Genomic DNA, 14,966 nt, shown 5'->3' with positions numbered 1-14,966 from the left:
ATCAAAACTATGAAATAACACATATGGAATCATGTGGTAACCAAAAAAGTGTTTAACAAATCAAAATATATTTTATATTTGAGATCCTTTGCCTTGATGACTGCTTTGCAAACTCTTGGCATTCTCTCAACCAGCTTCATGAGGTAGTCACCTTTTTAAAATGTTTGAGCCAATCAGTTGTGTTGTGACAAGGTAGGGGTGGTATACAGAAGATGGTAAAATACCAAGTCCATATTATGGCAAGAACAGCTCAAATAAGCAAAGAGAAACGACAGGCCATCATTACTTTAAAACATGAAGGTCAGTCAATCCGGAAAATGTCAAGAACTTTGAAAGTTTCTTAAAGTGCAGTCGCAAAAACCATCAAGCGCTATGATGAAACTGGCTCTCATGAGGACCACCGCAGGAAAGGAAGACCCATAGTTACCTCTGCTGCAGAGGATATGTTCATTAGAGTTAACTGCCTCAAAAATTGCAGCACAAATAAATGCTTCACAGATTTCAAGTAACAGACACATCTCAACATCAACTGTTCAGAGGCGACTGTGTGAATCAGGCCTTCATGGTTGAAATACTGCAAAGAAACCACTACTAAAGGACACCAATAAGAAGAAGAGACTTGCTTGGGCCAAGAAACACGAGCAATGAACATTAGACCGGTGGAAATCTGTCCTTTGATCTGATGGTTTTTGGTTCCCACCGCCTTGTCTTTGTGAGATGCAGAGTAGGTGAACGGATGATCTCCGCATGTGTGGTTCCCACTGTGATGCATGGAGGAGGAGGTGTGATGGTGCTTTGTTGGTGACACTGTCTGTGATTTCAAGGCACACTTAACCAGCATGGCTACCACATCATTCTGCAGCGATACGCCATCCCATCTGGTTTGCGATTAGTGGGACTATCATGTGTTCTTCAACAGGACAATGACTCAACACACCTCCAGGTTGTGTAAGGGCTATTTGATCAAGAAGGAGAGTGATGGAGTGCTCCATCAGATGACCTGGCCTCCACAATCACCTGACCTCAACCCAATTGAGATGGTTTGGGATGAGTTTGACCGCAGAGTGAAGGAAAAGCAGCCAACAAGTGGGGCTCAGTAATGTGTGGAACTCCTTCAAGATGGTTGCAAAATCATTCCAGGTGAAAGCTGGTTGAAGAAATGCCAAGAGTGGCTAGTTTGGAAGAACTTAAATATTTAATATATTTTGATTTGTTTAACACTTTTTTGGTTACTAACATGATTCCATATGTGTATTTCATAGTTGTGATGTCTTCACTATTATTCTACAATGTAGAAAATAGTAAAAAATTAAGAAAAAAACCCTTGAATGAGTAGGTGTGTCCAAACCTTTGACTGGTACTGTATATAATTTATAATGCGGATTCCGACAATGCTCATCCTAATATTTATATATTTCTTAATTCCTTTATTTTTCTTTTAGATTTGTGTGTTTTGTTTGTGAATTGTTAGATATTACTGCACTGTTGGAGCTAGAAACACAAACATTTAGCTTAAATCTGCTAAACATGTGTATGCGACAAATAACATTTGATTTGATTTGACCTGACTAAGAATAACACTCAGACTTTACAATATGAGGAAAACACCCCCCAACACACACACAGACTTACAGTGTGATGGCTGATAGCTCTGACATCCTGCAGGAATGTTGCACAGCCTGAGTGGGCTCACTGAAGCATTTCTGAGCACAAGCTGCTACAATAGAGACAGACAGACAGACAGACAGACAGACAGACAGACAGACAGACAGACAGACCAGACAGACAGAAGACAGACAGACAGACAGAAGACAGACAGACAGACAGACACAGACCCAAGACAGACAGACAGGACAGACAGACGACAGACAGACAGACAGACAGACCAGACAGACAGACAGACAGACAGACAGAACAGACAGACAGACAGACACCACAAGTAAAACACACACAGTCACACACACGTCTTAAACTACAGCACATCAGACAGTCTCATAAAAACCTCTCCTTATAAATGACTAGACCGCGGATAATATAAACAGACCACAATTATGGCGATGAGATAAAGATTCCAGCAGCCTTCATAGACATGTGGACATACAGGTAGGGCTAGGACCAGGTACTTACAGGTAGATATTGACATACAGATAGGGCTAGGACCAGGTACTTAACAGGTAGATACTGGACATACAGGTAGGGCTAGGACCAGGTACTTACAGGTAGATACTGGACATAGAGGTAGGGCTTAAGGACCAGTACTTACAGATAGATACTGGACATAGAGGTAGGGCTAAGACAGGTACTTACTGGTAGATACTGGACATAGAGGTAGGGCTAAGCCAGGTACTTACAGGTAGATACTGGACATAGAGGTAGGGCTAAGACCAGGTACTTACAGGTAGATACTGGACATAGAGGTAGGGCTAAGACCAGGTACTTACAGGTAGATACTGGACTTAGAGGTAGGGCTAAGACCAGGTACTTACAGATAGATACTGGACATAGAGGTAGGGCTAAGACAGGTACTTACAGGTAGATACTGGACATACAGGTAGGGCTAAGACCAGGTACTTACAGGTAGATACTGGACATAGAGGTAGGGCTAAGACCAGGTACTTACAGGTAGATACTGGACATAGAGGTAGGGCTAAGACCAGGTACTTACAGGTAGATACTGGACATGACAGGTAGGGCTAAGACAGGTACTACAGGTAGATACTGGACATAGAGGTAGGGCTAGGACCAGTACTTACAGGTAGATACTGGACATAGAGGTAGGGCTAAGACCAGGTACTTACAGGTAGATACTGGACATAGAGGTAGGGCTAAGACCAGGTACTTACAGGTAGATACTGGACTCATTCCCCCTGATGTCAGGCGACTGGAGCTTCTGGACCAGAATGACTATGATCCCAACAAACAGGACGAAGTTGATCTAGAGAAGCAATAGCAAGGAGAAGGATGATTATAGTTATTATATTACTGTTATCATCATTACTTTTCAAGTTTAAACACAAGAATACACACCAAAACTCAATCAAGAAAATGCAATACATCTAAGACCGGTCAGACCAAGTTGTAATAATGTGGGGAGGAAATATAAGAGATTCTCTATTTAATTTGATTGAACCTTTATTTAACTAGGCAAGTCAGTTAAGAACACGCAAAAGACCTCCTGCGGGGACGGGGCTGGGATTAAAAATATAAATATGGACAAAACACAATCACGACAAGAGAGACAACACTACACTACATACAGAGAGACCTAAGACAACATAGCATGGCAGCAACACATGACAACACAGCAATGACAACAACATGGTAATAGTGTGGTAATTGAGAAATGGCACGCTACTCCCTATATAGTGCACTACTTTTCAAATCAAATGTTATTTTGCACATGTGCCAAATACAACAGGTGCAGACCTTACACAATGCTTACAAGCCTTTAATCACACATGCAGTTTTACGAAAAACTAATTAAATGTACTAAATAAACTAAAGTAAAAAAATACAAATAAAATAACAATAACAACGCTATATACAGGGGGTACCGGTACAGAGTCAATGTGGAGGCTATATACGGGGTACCGGTACAGAGTCAATGTGGAGGCTATATACAGGGGGTACCGGTACAGAGTCCAATGTGGAGGCTATATACAGGGGTACCGGTACAGAGTCAATGTGGAGGTTATTACAGGGGGTTCTGTACTGAGTCAATGTGGAGGCTATATACAGGGGGTACGGTACAGAGTCAATGTGGAGGCTATATACAGGGGGCACCGGTACAGAGTCAATGTGAGGACTATATACAGGGGGTACCGGTACAGAGTCAATGTGGAGCTATATACAGGGGGTACCGGTACAGAGTCAATGTGGAGGCTATATACAGGGGGCACGGTACAGAGTCAATGTGGAGACTATATACAGGGGGTACCGGTACAGAGTCAATGTGGAGGCTATATACAGGGTGTACCGGTACAGAGTCAATGTGGAGGCTATATACAGGGGTAAAGGTACAGAGTCAATGTGGAGGCTATAAATACAGGGGGTACAGGTACAGAGTCAATGTGGAGGCTATATACAGGGTTTTACGGTACAGAGTCAATGTGGAGGCTATATACACGGGGTACCGGTACAGAGTCAATGTGGAGGCTATATACAGGGGGTACCGGTACCGAGTCAATGTGCGAGGGTACAGATTAGTCGAGGTAATTGAGGTAATATGTAGGTAGGAGTACATTGACTGTAAATAGTCCGGGTACCCATTTGATTAGCTGTTTGCGGCCCTGGTGGTTCCAGACTTGGTACATTGGTACCGCTTGCCGTGTGGTAGCAGAGAGAACAGTCTATGACTTGGGTGGCTGGAGTCTTTGACCATTTTTAGGGCCTGGATGGCAGGAAGCTTGGCCCTAGTGATGTACTGGGCCATACTCAAACCCTCTGTAGCGCCTTGCGGAGGAAGGCCAAACAGTTGACATACCAAGCGGTGATGCAACCAGTCAGGATGCTCTCGATGGTGCAGCTGTAGAACATTTTGAGGATCTGAGGACCCATGCCAAATCTTTTCAGCCTCCTGAGGGGGAAGAGGCGTTGTCGTGCCCTCTTCACAACTGTGTTGGTGTGTGGACAATGTTAATTTCTTAGTGATATTTGAATTTGTAAAAAAACAAAAACAATGTTACCTTTATTTAACTAGGCAAGTCAGTTAAGAACAAATTCTTATTTACAATGACGGCCTACACCGGCCAAACCCAGACAACGCTGGGCCAAATGGGCGCGGCCCTAATGGACTCCCAATCACGGCCGGTTGTGATACACCCTGGATCCGGCACTGAGGTGCAGTGCCATAGACCGCTGCGCCACTCGGGAGCCCCGAAGAACTTGAATCTCTCGATCCGATCCACCACAGCCTCGTCAATGTGGATGGGGGTGTGCTCGGCCCTCCGTTTCCTGTAGTCCACAATCAGCTCCATTGTCTTGCTGACGTTGAGGGAGAGGTTGTTGTCCTGGAACCACACTGCCATGTCTCTGACCTCCTCCCTATAGGCTCTCATCGTCGTTGGTTATCAGGTCTACCACCGTTATATAATAGCTCTCTAAGGTCTAAGAGGAAAAACGACATTTCACCTTGTGTATTCTACTATTACCACTTTCAAGAGGAAGTTGAAAGCCTGACTGAGTTCCTTAAACTCAGCGCCCTCCCTGCCGACCCTTTGACCCACAGTTTGAGAACCACTGATCTAGGGAATAGGGTTCCATTTAGCCGTGATAAAGTTCCACCCACCATGATGGAGACGACCGTCGGTCCCTTGATCACCCACCAGAGGGCAGTGGTGTTGTTGGTATCCCAGCAACTACAGGGTACAGGAAGAGAGACAGCACGGGGTGAGAGTGATATTGTCCCAAAAGGCAACCTATGCCCTTTATAGTGCGTATGACCAGGGCCAATAGGGGATAGGGCACTATATAGGGGATAGGGCACTATATAGGGGATAGGGCACTATATAGGGGATAGGGCACTATATAGGGAATAGGGCACTATATAGGGGATAGGGCACTATATAGGAAATAGGGCACCTATATAAGGGGATAGGGCACTATATAGGGAATAGGGCGCCGTTTGGGACACAGATATTATTATGCATATTATAAGAATCGAAACTATGACATCACATCAGCGATAATAAATAAATATATTAGGCTGTGGTTTGATATAGCATTCACCTGGTACAGGCTAAAGAATTACATTAAAAGGCCTTCACCTGGTACAGGCTAAAGGAATTACATTAAACGGCCTTCACCTGGTACAGGCTAAAGGAATTAACATTAAAAGGCCTTCACCTGGTACAGGCTAAAGGAATTACATTAAAAGGCCTTCACCTGGTACAGGCTAAGGAATTACATTAAAGGCCTTCACCTGGTACAGGCTAAAGGAATTACATTAAAAGGCCTTCACCTGGTACAGGCTAAAGGAATTACATTAAAAGGCCTTCACCTGGTACAGGCTAAAGGAATTACATTAAAAGACCTTCACCTGGTACAGGCTAAAGGAATTACATTAAAAGACCTTCACCTGGTACAGGCTAAAGGAATTACATTAAAGGCCTTCACCTGGTACAGGCTAAAGGAATTACATTAAAAGGCCTTCACCTGGTACAGGCTAAAGGAATTACATTAAAAGACCTTCACCTGGTACAGGCTAAAATAATTACATTAAAAGGCCTTCACCTGGTACAGGCTAAAGGAATTACATTAAAAGACCTTCACCTGGTACAGGCTAAAGGAATTACATTAAACGGCCTTCACCTGGTACAGGCTAAAGGAATTACATTAAAAGCCTTCACCTGGTACAGGCTAAAGGAATTACATTAAAAGGCTTGGGAGCAGCATATGTCATGTGCAGATGTTCTTTATTTAAAAGCACAAGGTCACAAGTTTGTTCTGGAGGTATAAACAGACAGTGAATGTGCAGTTTGTCTGCCTGTTGTAAATATTGAGTCATGTAAAGATGTAGCTGTGGTTTGGACGTACCTTGTGTCGTCAAAGTGAAGCCTCAGAGTAGCCCAGACAGTCACACAAATGGTGGAGTACCTAAACACACAGACAGAACAGATGAGGAATCTGATCTGAAACCTAAACACACAGACAGAACAGATGAGGAATCTGATCTGAAACCTAAACACACAGACAGAACAGATGAGGAATCTGATCTGAAACCTAAACACACCAGACAGAACAGATGAGGAATCTGATCTGAAACCTAAACAACACAGACAGAACAAGATGAGGAATCTGATCTGAAACCTAAACACACAGACAGAACAGATGAGGAATCTGATCTGAAACCTAAACACACAGCCAGAACAGATGAGGAATCTGATCTGAAACCTAAACACACAGACAGAACAGATGAGGAATCTGATCTGAAACCTAAACACACAGACAGAACAGATGAGGAATCTGATCTGAAACCTAAACACACAGACAGAAACGATGAGGAATCTGATCTGAAACCTGAAGACAGAGAGAACAGATGAGGAATCTGATCTGAAACCTGAAGACAGAGAGAACAGATGAGGAATCTGATCTGAAACCTGAAGACATTGAGATAGTAGATAAGGGACGTGACATTGGGTTCAACCAGTAGATAAGGGACGTGACATTGGGTTCAACCAGTAGATAGGGACGTGACATTGGGTTCAACCAGCAGATAAGGACGTGACATTGGGTTCAACCAGTATAAGGACGTGACATTGGTTCAACCAGAGATAAGGGACGTGACATTGGGTTCAACCAGTAGATAAGGGACGTGACATTGGGTTCAACCAGTAAGATAAGGGTGACATTGGGTTCAACCAGTAGATAAGGGACGTGACATTGGGTTCAACCAGTAAGATAAGGGACGTGACATTGGGTTCAACCAGTAAGATAAGGAACGTGACATTGGGTTCAACCAGCAGATAAGGGACGTGACATTGGGTTCAACCAGTAGATAAGGGACGTGACATTGGGTCAGCCAGCAGATAAGGGACGTGACATTGGGTTCAACCAGCAGATAAGGGACGTGACATGGGTTCAACCAGCAGATAAGGGACGTGACATTGGGTTCAACCAGTAGATAAGGGACGTGACATTGGGTTCAACCAGTAGATAAGGGTGTGACATTGGGTTCAACCAAGTAGATAAGGGACGTGACATTGGGTTCAACCAGCAGATAAGGGATTTGGAACATTGGGGCTCAACCAGTAGATAAGGGACGTGACATTGGGTTCAACCAGTAGATAAGGGACGTGACATTGGGCTCAACCAGCAGATAAGGGCAGTGACATTGTAAATATTACATTTTACATTTTAGTAATTTAGCAGACGCTGTTATCGAGAGCGACTTACAGGAGCAATTATGGTTAAGTACCTTGCTCAAGAGCACATCGACAGATTGATCAAACAGTCGGGTCGGGAGTTCAAACCAGCGACCTTTCGGTTGTTGGCCCAACACTCTTAAGCGCTAGGCTGCCTGCCACCCTGTAATAATGGACCAGGAACCAAAAGCTGTAACAGCCAATATTCTGAAAAATGTAGCTGTGGGCTAGCAGAGATCAAACCCAGTTGGTAGCCAAATTATTCTACTCACCCCATCCTACCACGGTGTACCAGTAGAAGTAACGTCTCTCTGGGAAGAAGGTTTGGACCAGCAGCGTGAAGAGGTACAGGCCTTCGATGAACAGCCAGAAGTAGTTGGACATCACACAGTAGTGGAATAATACCATCACTGCTTTACACTCCACCTAGTGGACACATACAGTATAACGCCATGCCTGCTTTACACTCCACCTAGTGGACACATACAGTATAACACCATCACTGCTTTACACTCCACCTAGTGGACACATACAGTATAACACCTTGACTGCTTTACACTCCACCTAGTGGACACATACAGTATAACACCTTGACTGCTTTACACTCCACCTAGTGGACACATACAGTATAACACCATCACTGCTGATCTGTCGTTCTACCTCTGAACAAGGCAGTTAACCCACTGTTCCTATGCCGTCATTGAAAATAAGATTTTGTTCTTTAAAACCTCTTGACGCTAGGGGTCAGATTTTTTTTGTTTTTTTAAATAACATTCCCAAGGTAAACGGACTATTTCTCAGGTCCAGATCGTAGAATATGCATATAATTTACAGATTAGGATATAAAACACTCCAAAGTTTCCAAAACTCAAAATATTGTCTGTGAGTATAACAAAACTGATTCTGCAGGCGAAAACCTGAGGAAATCTAACCCGGAAGTGATTTTTTTGTTTTGTTTAATCTGTGTTTCCCGGCCCGTCTTTCTTCCATTTAAAGGGGTATCAACCAGATTCCTTTTCCAATGGCTTCCTCAGGCTGTGACCAGGCTTTAGACATAGTTTCAGGCTTTTATTTTGAAAAATGAGCGCCCTCGAACACGGACACGAGAGCTCTTGTTTTCCGACACCATAACGCCGCAAACCCAACACCTAGGCGCTAACCCGCCACCTCCTCCTTTGTTACATAAGCCACGTGTCAATACTCTATAATCGAAACCAACCACACGCAACACTTAATCGTCTGGTCTAATGCGGCAGTCCACGTCACAGCTTGACCCGACTCGCATACCCCACATCCAGCGAAAGATTTCACTCAAAGTACACCCGCATTAACATCTTATCTTGCTTCATATCCATGCCCTTCTCCCGAGACCAATCGCCATTCCACCTCTCGCGCGCTAGCCATGTCAACACCCCCATGCTCAGCCACTTGATTGAATACACCTGACAAAAGCTGCTTGCTCTTTCGGCTGACCAAAGCATATATTTTCAAAATCTGACACGATAGGTGGATTTAACAACAAGCTAACTGTGTTTTCGAGCCTCATCACGTTTACTCACTTTCGATTAGCAATGATCATACTAGCCCTCGCAACTTCCGACGGTTGTTTCAATACGGAAAATCACTCACACGACTAAGAACGCCTCGCTGGTCCGCGCAGAAAGTTAACTGACATTGCACCTATAGTTCACATTAACATACAAAAAATACCAAAAACCCCCATTCACTTGGCCTCGAGCCAACCTATCGCACCCACCACTCGCCTGTCCTCCCTCATGCCTCGTACCATCACAGTGCACATGCTCTTGTGTGTAAAACTCACAGTGAATGTACTGTCCGCAGCTAGGCACCTACAGCTGGCTTCACCTTCTGATGCTGTGATAAAACTCACGGCTGTGTAGTAAAGTGGAGTAAGAACTTCACAGGCTAGATCGCACCTGCTCATGTGCTATATCTTCATTGTTGTGTCTGTCCGTGTGTCGTTCGTGTACACATCATTTGTGTCATCAGCATGTGTGTCTGTGTGTGTAATACTCACGGTGTGAATGTACTGTGTGGGTAAATCAACTGCAAGGCCCATGTGTGTTCATCGTTGATAGCTAACTCGACGCTCCTGCTGCTAATCAGTTAACATCACGGTCATAGTGGTAATCTAGTTGCTGACCTAAATCACAGGACAAGTGCTGCACAAAGGGTATCTCACCTGATGTGATACTAGTGTGGGTAGATCTTGAGTGTGTAAATATCATAGAGTGCTTGGTGTGTTAGTACAGTCGATGTGTAAACTCAACCAGCAAATGTGTGTCCCCGATATGTGTGTAACTCTACGGATTGATTCTGTTGATCTGTGTAGTGTACTCACGGTTGTTGTATGTGTGTTGACTCCACGTGTGTCTGTTAAGCAGTATGGGATTTTACATCCTTTCCTGCTCGATATTAAAGAGCAAAACCACCAATCCCTGATGAAGCAGAGACATAAACCTAACCAAGACATTAGAAGGGGAAAAAGCGCTAAACCAAGCTTTCATAAATGAATAATACGTTCACTGATAGCATGGAGTGACTTCCTGAGAGACAGGACGGAGAGGCCGAAAAATGAGGAAGACTTAGTGAAGCAGGAGGGTATAAAATGACCGCAGCTACGGGCTGGGTCAACCGGACAGGGTCCAACCGCACCCCCTCCTGAAAGTTGAGGAAAATGTAATACTAAAACATTAACCCTCAATAACTATGGAAGCATTAATCAACCAATCAGAATGGCGATAAACTCTTATCAAACTTGGCAGTCAACAGCCAGACAACACTAACAAACCAACCCCTACCCAAGTATCTGCGAAACGCCCTAGATCCAAATTCAAGCATGGACTACTTATCTATCAATGCCGTACACAGCAGAACAAACCTCAGAACAAACCACAACCAACCTTCTGCCAGAGATGACACACCGTCAAAGCTCATGCTGACTACTTTAAATGCCGACACGAGAGTAAACCTTAATACATCCACCCACCCAACACCTACCAACACGTTCTCTGCCCGCCGCAAAGACTAATCCAAACTCAGATGACTACTTTTAAATCCACGTCACAGAGAACATAAAACAACCCTTACCAAGTTACTGAAGAACTAATCAAAGTCAGCATGACTTAAATAACAGTCACAGAAGGAATCCTACAACACAACAACCCTACAACAAGTGGAAAGCTAAATTCAATATCAGCATGACTATTCCAAATACGATCACAGTAAACCTAAAACAACGCCTACCAATTCTGGAAGCTAATCAAACAGATGGACATTACCAATTACCAGTCACAGGAGAACCTAACACAAACCCCCTACAGTTTCAGAAAAGATAATCCAATCAGATGACTATTAAAATCAGCAAGTCACACAGAGAACCTCTAAACAACCCTACCAAGTTCTGGAAGATAATCAAATCAGATGACTATTTAAATGACAGTCACAGAGAACCTAATACAAAACCCTACCAAGTCTGGAAGATAATCAGATCAGATGACTATTTAATAGCAGTCAACAGAGAACCTAAACAACCCTACCAAGTCTGGAAGATAATCATATCAGTATGACTATTTAACTGCAGTCACGTGAGCTCGTAAGCTAACACGCCTTACCAAGTTCTGGAAACTGGCATTAATCAAATCAGGATGGACTATTTAAATACAGTCACAGAGAACCTAAACAACCCTACCAAGTTCTGGAAGTAATCAGAATCAGATGACTATTTAAAATCACAACGATCACACAGAACCTAAACCAACGGCGCTACCAATATGGAACTAATCCAAATCCAGATGCTAGTTAAGTGACAGTCAACAGAAACCTACAAAACAACACACTACCAATTCATAGAAGATAATCAGACAATACTTAGGAATACCAGTACAATAACCTACCTTGGATATCACAAGATGGACATACTCATCCGAAGACCAACAAACCGACTACACAAGTTCTGGAATGTAATCGAAAATCATGGACTATTAAATAACAGTCACAAGAAACACTGAAACAACCCTACCAAGTTATCTGGAAGCCATAATCAAGATCAAGAGGACTATTTTACAATCACCCAGTAACACGTAGAAACCAAACACCCTACCACAGTTTGAAGCTAAATATCAAATCAGATGGACGATATTAAATACGCTTCCCACGAAAGAACCAAACAACACGTACAGATTCTGGAAAGACTAATACAAATCAGATAGATATATTAAATAACAGTCAAAGAAACCTACAAACAACCCTACACAAGTTCTGGAGAGAAGAAATCAAGATCAGCATGCCAAACTATTACAAATACATCACAGAACCATAAAAAACCCTACCAGTTCTAGGAAAGCTAATCCAAATCAGATGACTATCTTAAATCCACGTATCCAGAAACCTACAAACAACCCCTACCAAGATCTGAAGCTAATCAAATCAGTGATACTATCTTAAAGTACAGTCACAGAGAACCTAAACAACGCCTACCAAGTTCTGCGAATCAATAATCCACCATTAAATAACAGTCACAGACCTCAACCCTCAATTTAAGTAATCACATTAACAGAGCTATTAAACACTACAGAGAACAAACAATCCCTACCAAAGTATCTGGAGCAAATCAAATCAGCATGACTATTAATAATGCAGTCACAGAGGAACCTAACAACAACCCCTACCAAGTTCTGGAAAGCTATAATCAATCAGAATATTACTGACTTTTAAATATCCAAATCACCAGAGACCAAACAACAACCTACACAAGTTCTGGAAGATAATATCACAAATCAGAACGACATATACTGACAATACAGTACAGAAGAAACCTACAAACACTAACGTCAACATACCCAAAGTTACCTGGAAGCTAATCACAGATCAGAATACGAAATATATTCCCAACCCCAATTCACAGTACAGCAGACGGAAAACCATAAAAACCAACCCTTTACAAGCCGTGACAGACTACAGTAGATACAAGAGGACACTTTAGTAATGACAGTCAAACAGAGAACCTAAAAACAAACAAACACTACCAAAGTTCATGACGCCAAGCTAATCCACATCAAGTATGACTTATTCTCAATAGCAGTCACAGAGAACCTAAAACACACCAACCTACAAAGTCATCTGGAAAGCCATCATCATACGATACAAATGAATATAAAATATAAAAAGCGCCAGTACACAAGAGAACCTAAAACAACACACCTCTAACCACAAGTGATTCAATAGGAAAATAAAAAATCAAAAAATCAGATGACTATGTAATTACAGTCACAGAGATACCAAATAAACAGTACCCAATAACCAAGTCATCCGAAAAGAAGCTATCAATCAGATGGGACTACTTTAAATACAGTCCAGAGATCTATAACACCAACACCTCACACCAAGTTCTGGGATAGATAAATCCAAAATCACTAATAGGACTATTTAAACTGCAGTCAACAGGCAACCTTAAAACAAACCGACCTAACCAAGCTTTCTCGAAAGCTAATCAAGATCCACAATATTTCACACATCCCAGCCTCGACAGAAGAACCTCTAAAAGCAGAGCAGCCTGAGGTCCCAAAGTTATCTAGGAAGCCTAATATAATCCTCGAGATGCACCCTATATTAAGTCGCAGGTCACAGAGAAACTAAAACCACACACCATATCAAAGTTCTGGAAGAATGAACCTCAAATTTACAGAATGGACTATAATTAAATATATGACAGTCACAGAGAACACTAAAAAGAACCCTACCCAAGTACTGAGAAGCTAAGATCTGAAATCAGAATTGACATAATTTTAAATAACAGTCAAGAAGAACCTTAAAAAAACAAAACAACTACCAAAAGTATAGGAAGCTCTCTACAGTGATGTCCAGAGTGCACTCTCAATAACTTATCATGAACCTATCACCGACCCTAATAATGATGATTCTAATAGAGAATGAAAGAGATAAAGCCCCCATATTGAGGGCCCTATTTTATAAACAAGAAGAACTACTTTCCATCATCTGCAATGGCATTCAGTTGTTAATAATAAGGCCAGCCCAGCCTCCTCAACATGTCCCACAGCTTCCATGTCTCACAGTCAACGCATCAGTGACCTATAGCGGCTTCACTATGTGAAAACGCAAACTTTGTACCTTTGAGCCTGTTCGGTAATCAACTGAGGTCCCAATATCCAAGCTCAATCTGAAAAGAACAAATAGACACAACTAAGTCGCTGTCCAAAAAAACAACTAGGATCCCCTAGCACTCATTAAAAGAGATAACCGCTTGACGGTTACTTACCCTTACTGAATGTGTGGCTCAATAACTTCGTAACTGGAGTCTCTTAGACCTAAGCTCACCTCAAAATACCCAGGCATTTAGAAATCAGTTGTGATGATTCATCCCACTGCATAAACAGGCAGGATATTCCCAATTCAGAATGGGTAAATAACTATCGATCCTGTACCTCTCTAAAACTCTCTATTCCTGGACAAGATCTATGAACTCCCCAGTGAACTCCGCTATCCTGGGAAAGTCTATTAGAATCCTGATGACAATTCCCATATCCTGGAACAACCTCCTATAGGAAAAATCCCCTAGATGAACTCCATTCCTGGCACACAAGCATCTAAGCAATCTCTAGTGAACTCCCTTATCCATGGACAGAAAAGGTCTATGTAATTCCATAGTTGAACTCCCACTACTCCTGGCCAAAGTCTCAAATGGCACATCCCTAGGAACATCGAATACCTCCCGTATCCCTGGGCCCCCAAAAGTCTAATCACGACCATCCCCAGCTGAAATCCACAATATCTTGGCCAAAGTCTAAATGTGACATCCTGGTGAAACTTCACACATCATCTGAGACCAAAAAGGTCTATGAATCCCCCCAGTAACTGTAAACACCTATAACCTGCGACCAAGATCTATGAACCCAATCAAAGTGATACCTCCCTAAATACTGGATCCCAAAAAGTCTAATAGAACCCCTAATGAAAACTACCATATATCACTGGCCAAAGTCGTATGAACTCCCTGGAAATAGACTCCCTAATACACTCGGAACAACGATCCTATTTCATCATCTTTATTTGGGAATTCCCTTG

General features: G+C 42.6%; 1 protein-coding gene across 1 annotated transcript in view; it reads right to left on the bottom strand.

Annotated features, from left to right (window-relative positions):
• Positions 1-2,839: 2,839 nt before the first annotated feature.
• Positions 2,840-14,966, bottom strand: part of LOC112073814 (pituitary adenylate cyclase-activating polypeptide type I receptor-like) — a 78,841-nt gene continuing 66,714 nt past the window's right edge. The window contains exons 12-16 of the mRNA XM_024141052.2: positions 9,901-9,912; positions 8,131-8,288; positions 6,535-6,594; positions 5,288-5,357; positions 2,840-2,935 (exon numbers count right to left, since the gene is read on the bottom strand). Coding sequence (XP_023996820.2) covers positions 2,840-2,935; positions 5,288-5,357; positions 6,535-6,594; positions 8,131-8,288; positions 9,901-9,912 — 396 coding nt within the window. The remainder of the gene's footprint in view (positions 2,936-5,287; positions 5,358-6,534; positions 6,595-8,130; positions 8,289-9,900; positions 9,913-14,966) is intronic.

Source organism: Salvelinus sp. IW2-2015, unplaced genomic scaffold (genome assembly GCF_002910315.2).
Source record: "Salvelinus sp. IW2-2015 unplaced genomic scaffold, ASM291031v2 Un_scaffold2379, whole genome shotgun sequence".
Classification (NCBI taxonomy): Eukaryota; Metazoa; Chordata; class Actinopteri; order Salmoniformes; family Salmonidae; genus Salvelinus; species Salvelinus sp. IW2-2015.
Note: the sequence above shows the minus strand (reverse complement) of the source record. Positions and strands in the feature narration are given on the sequence as shown.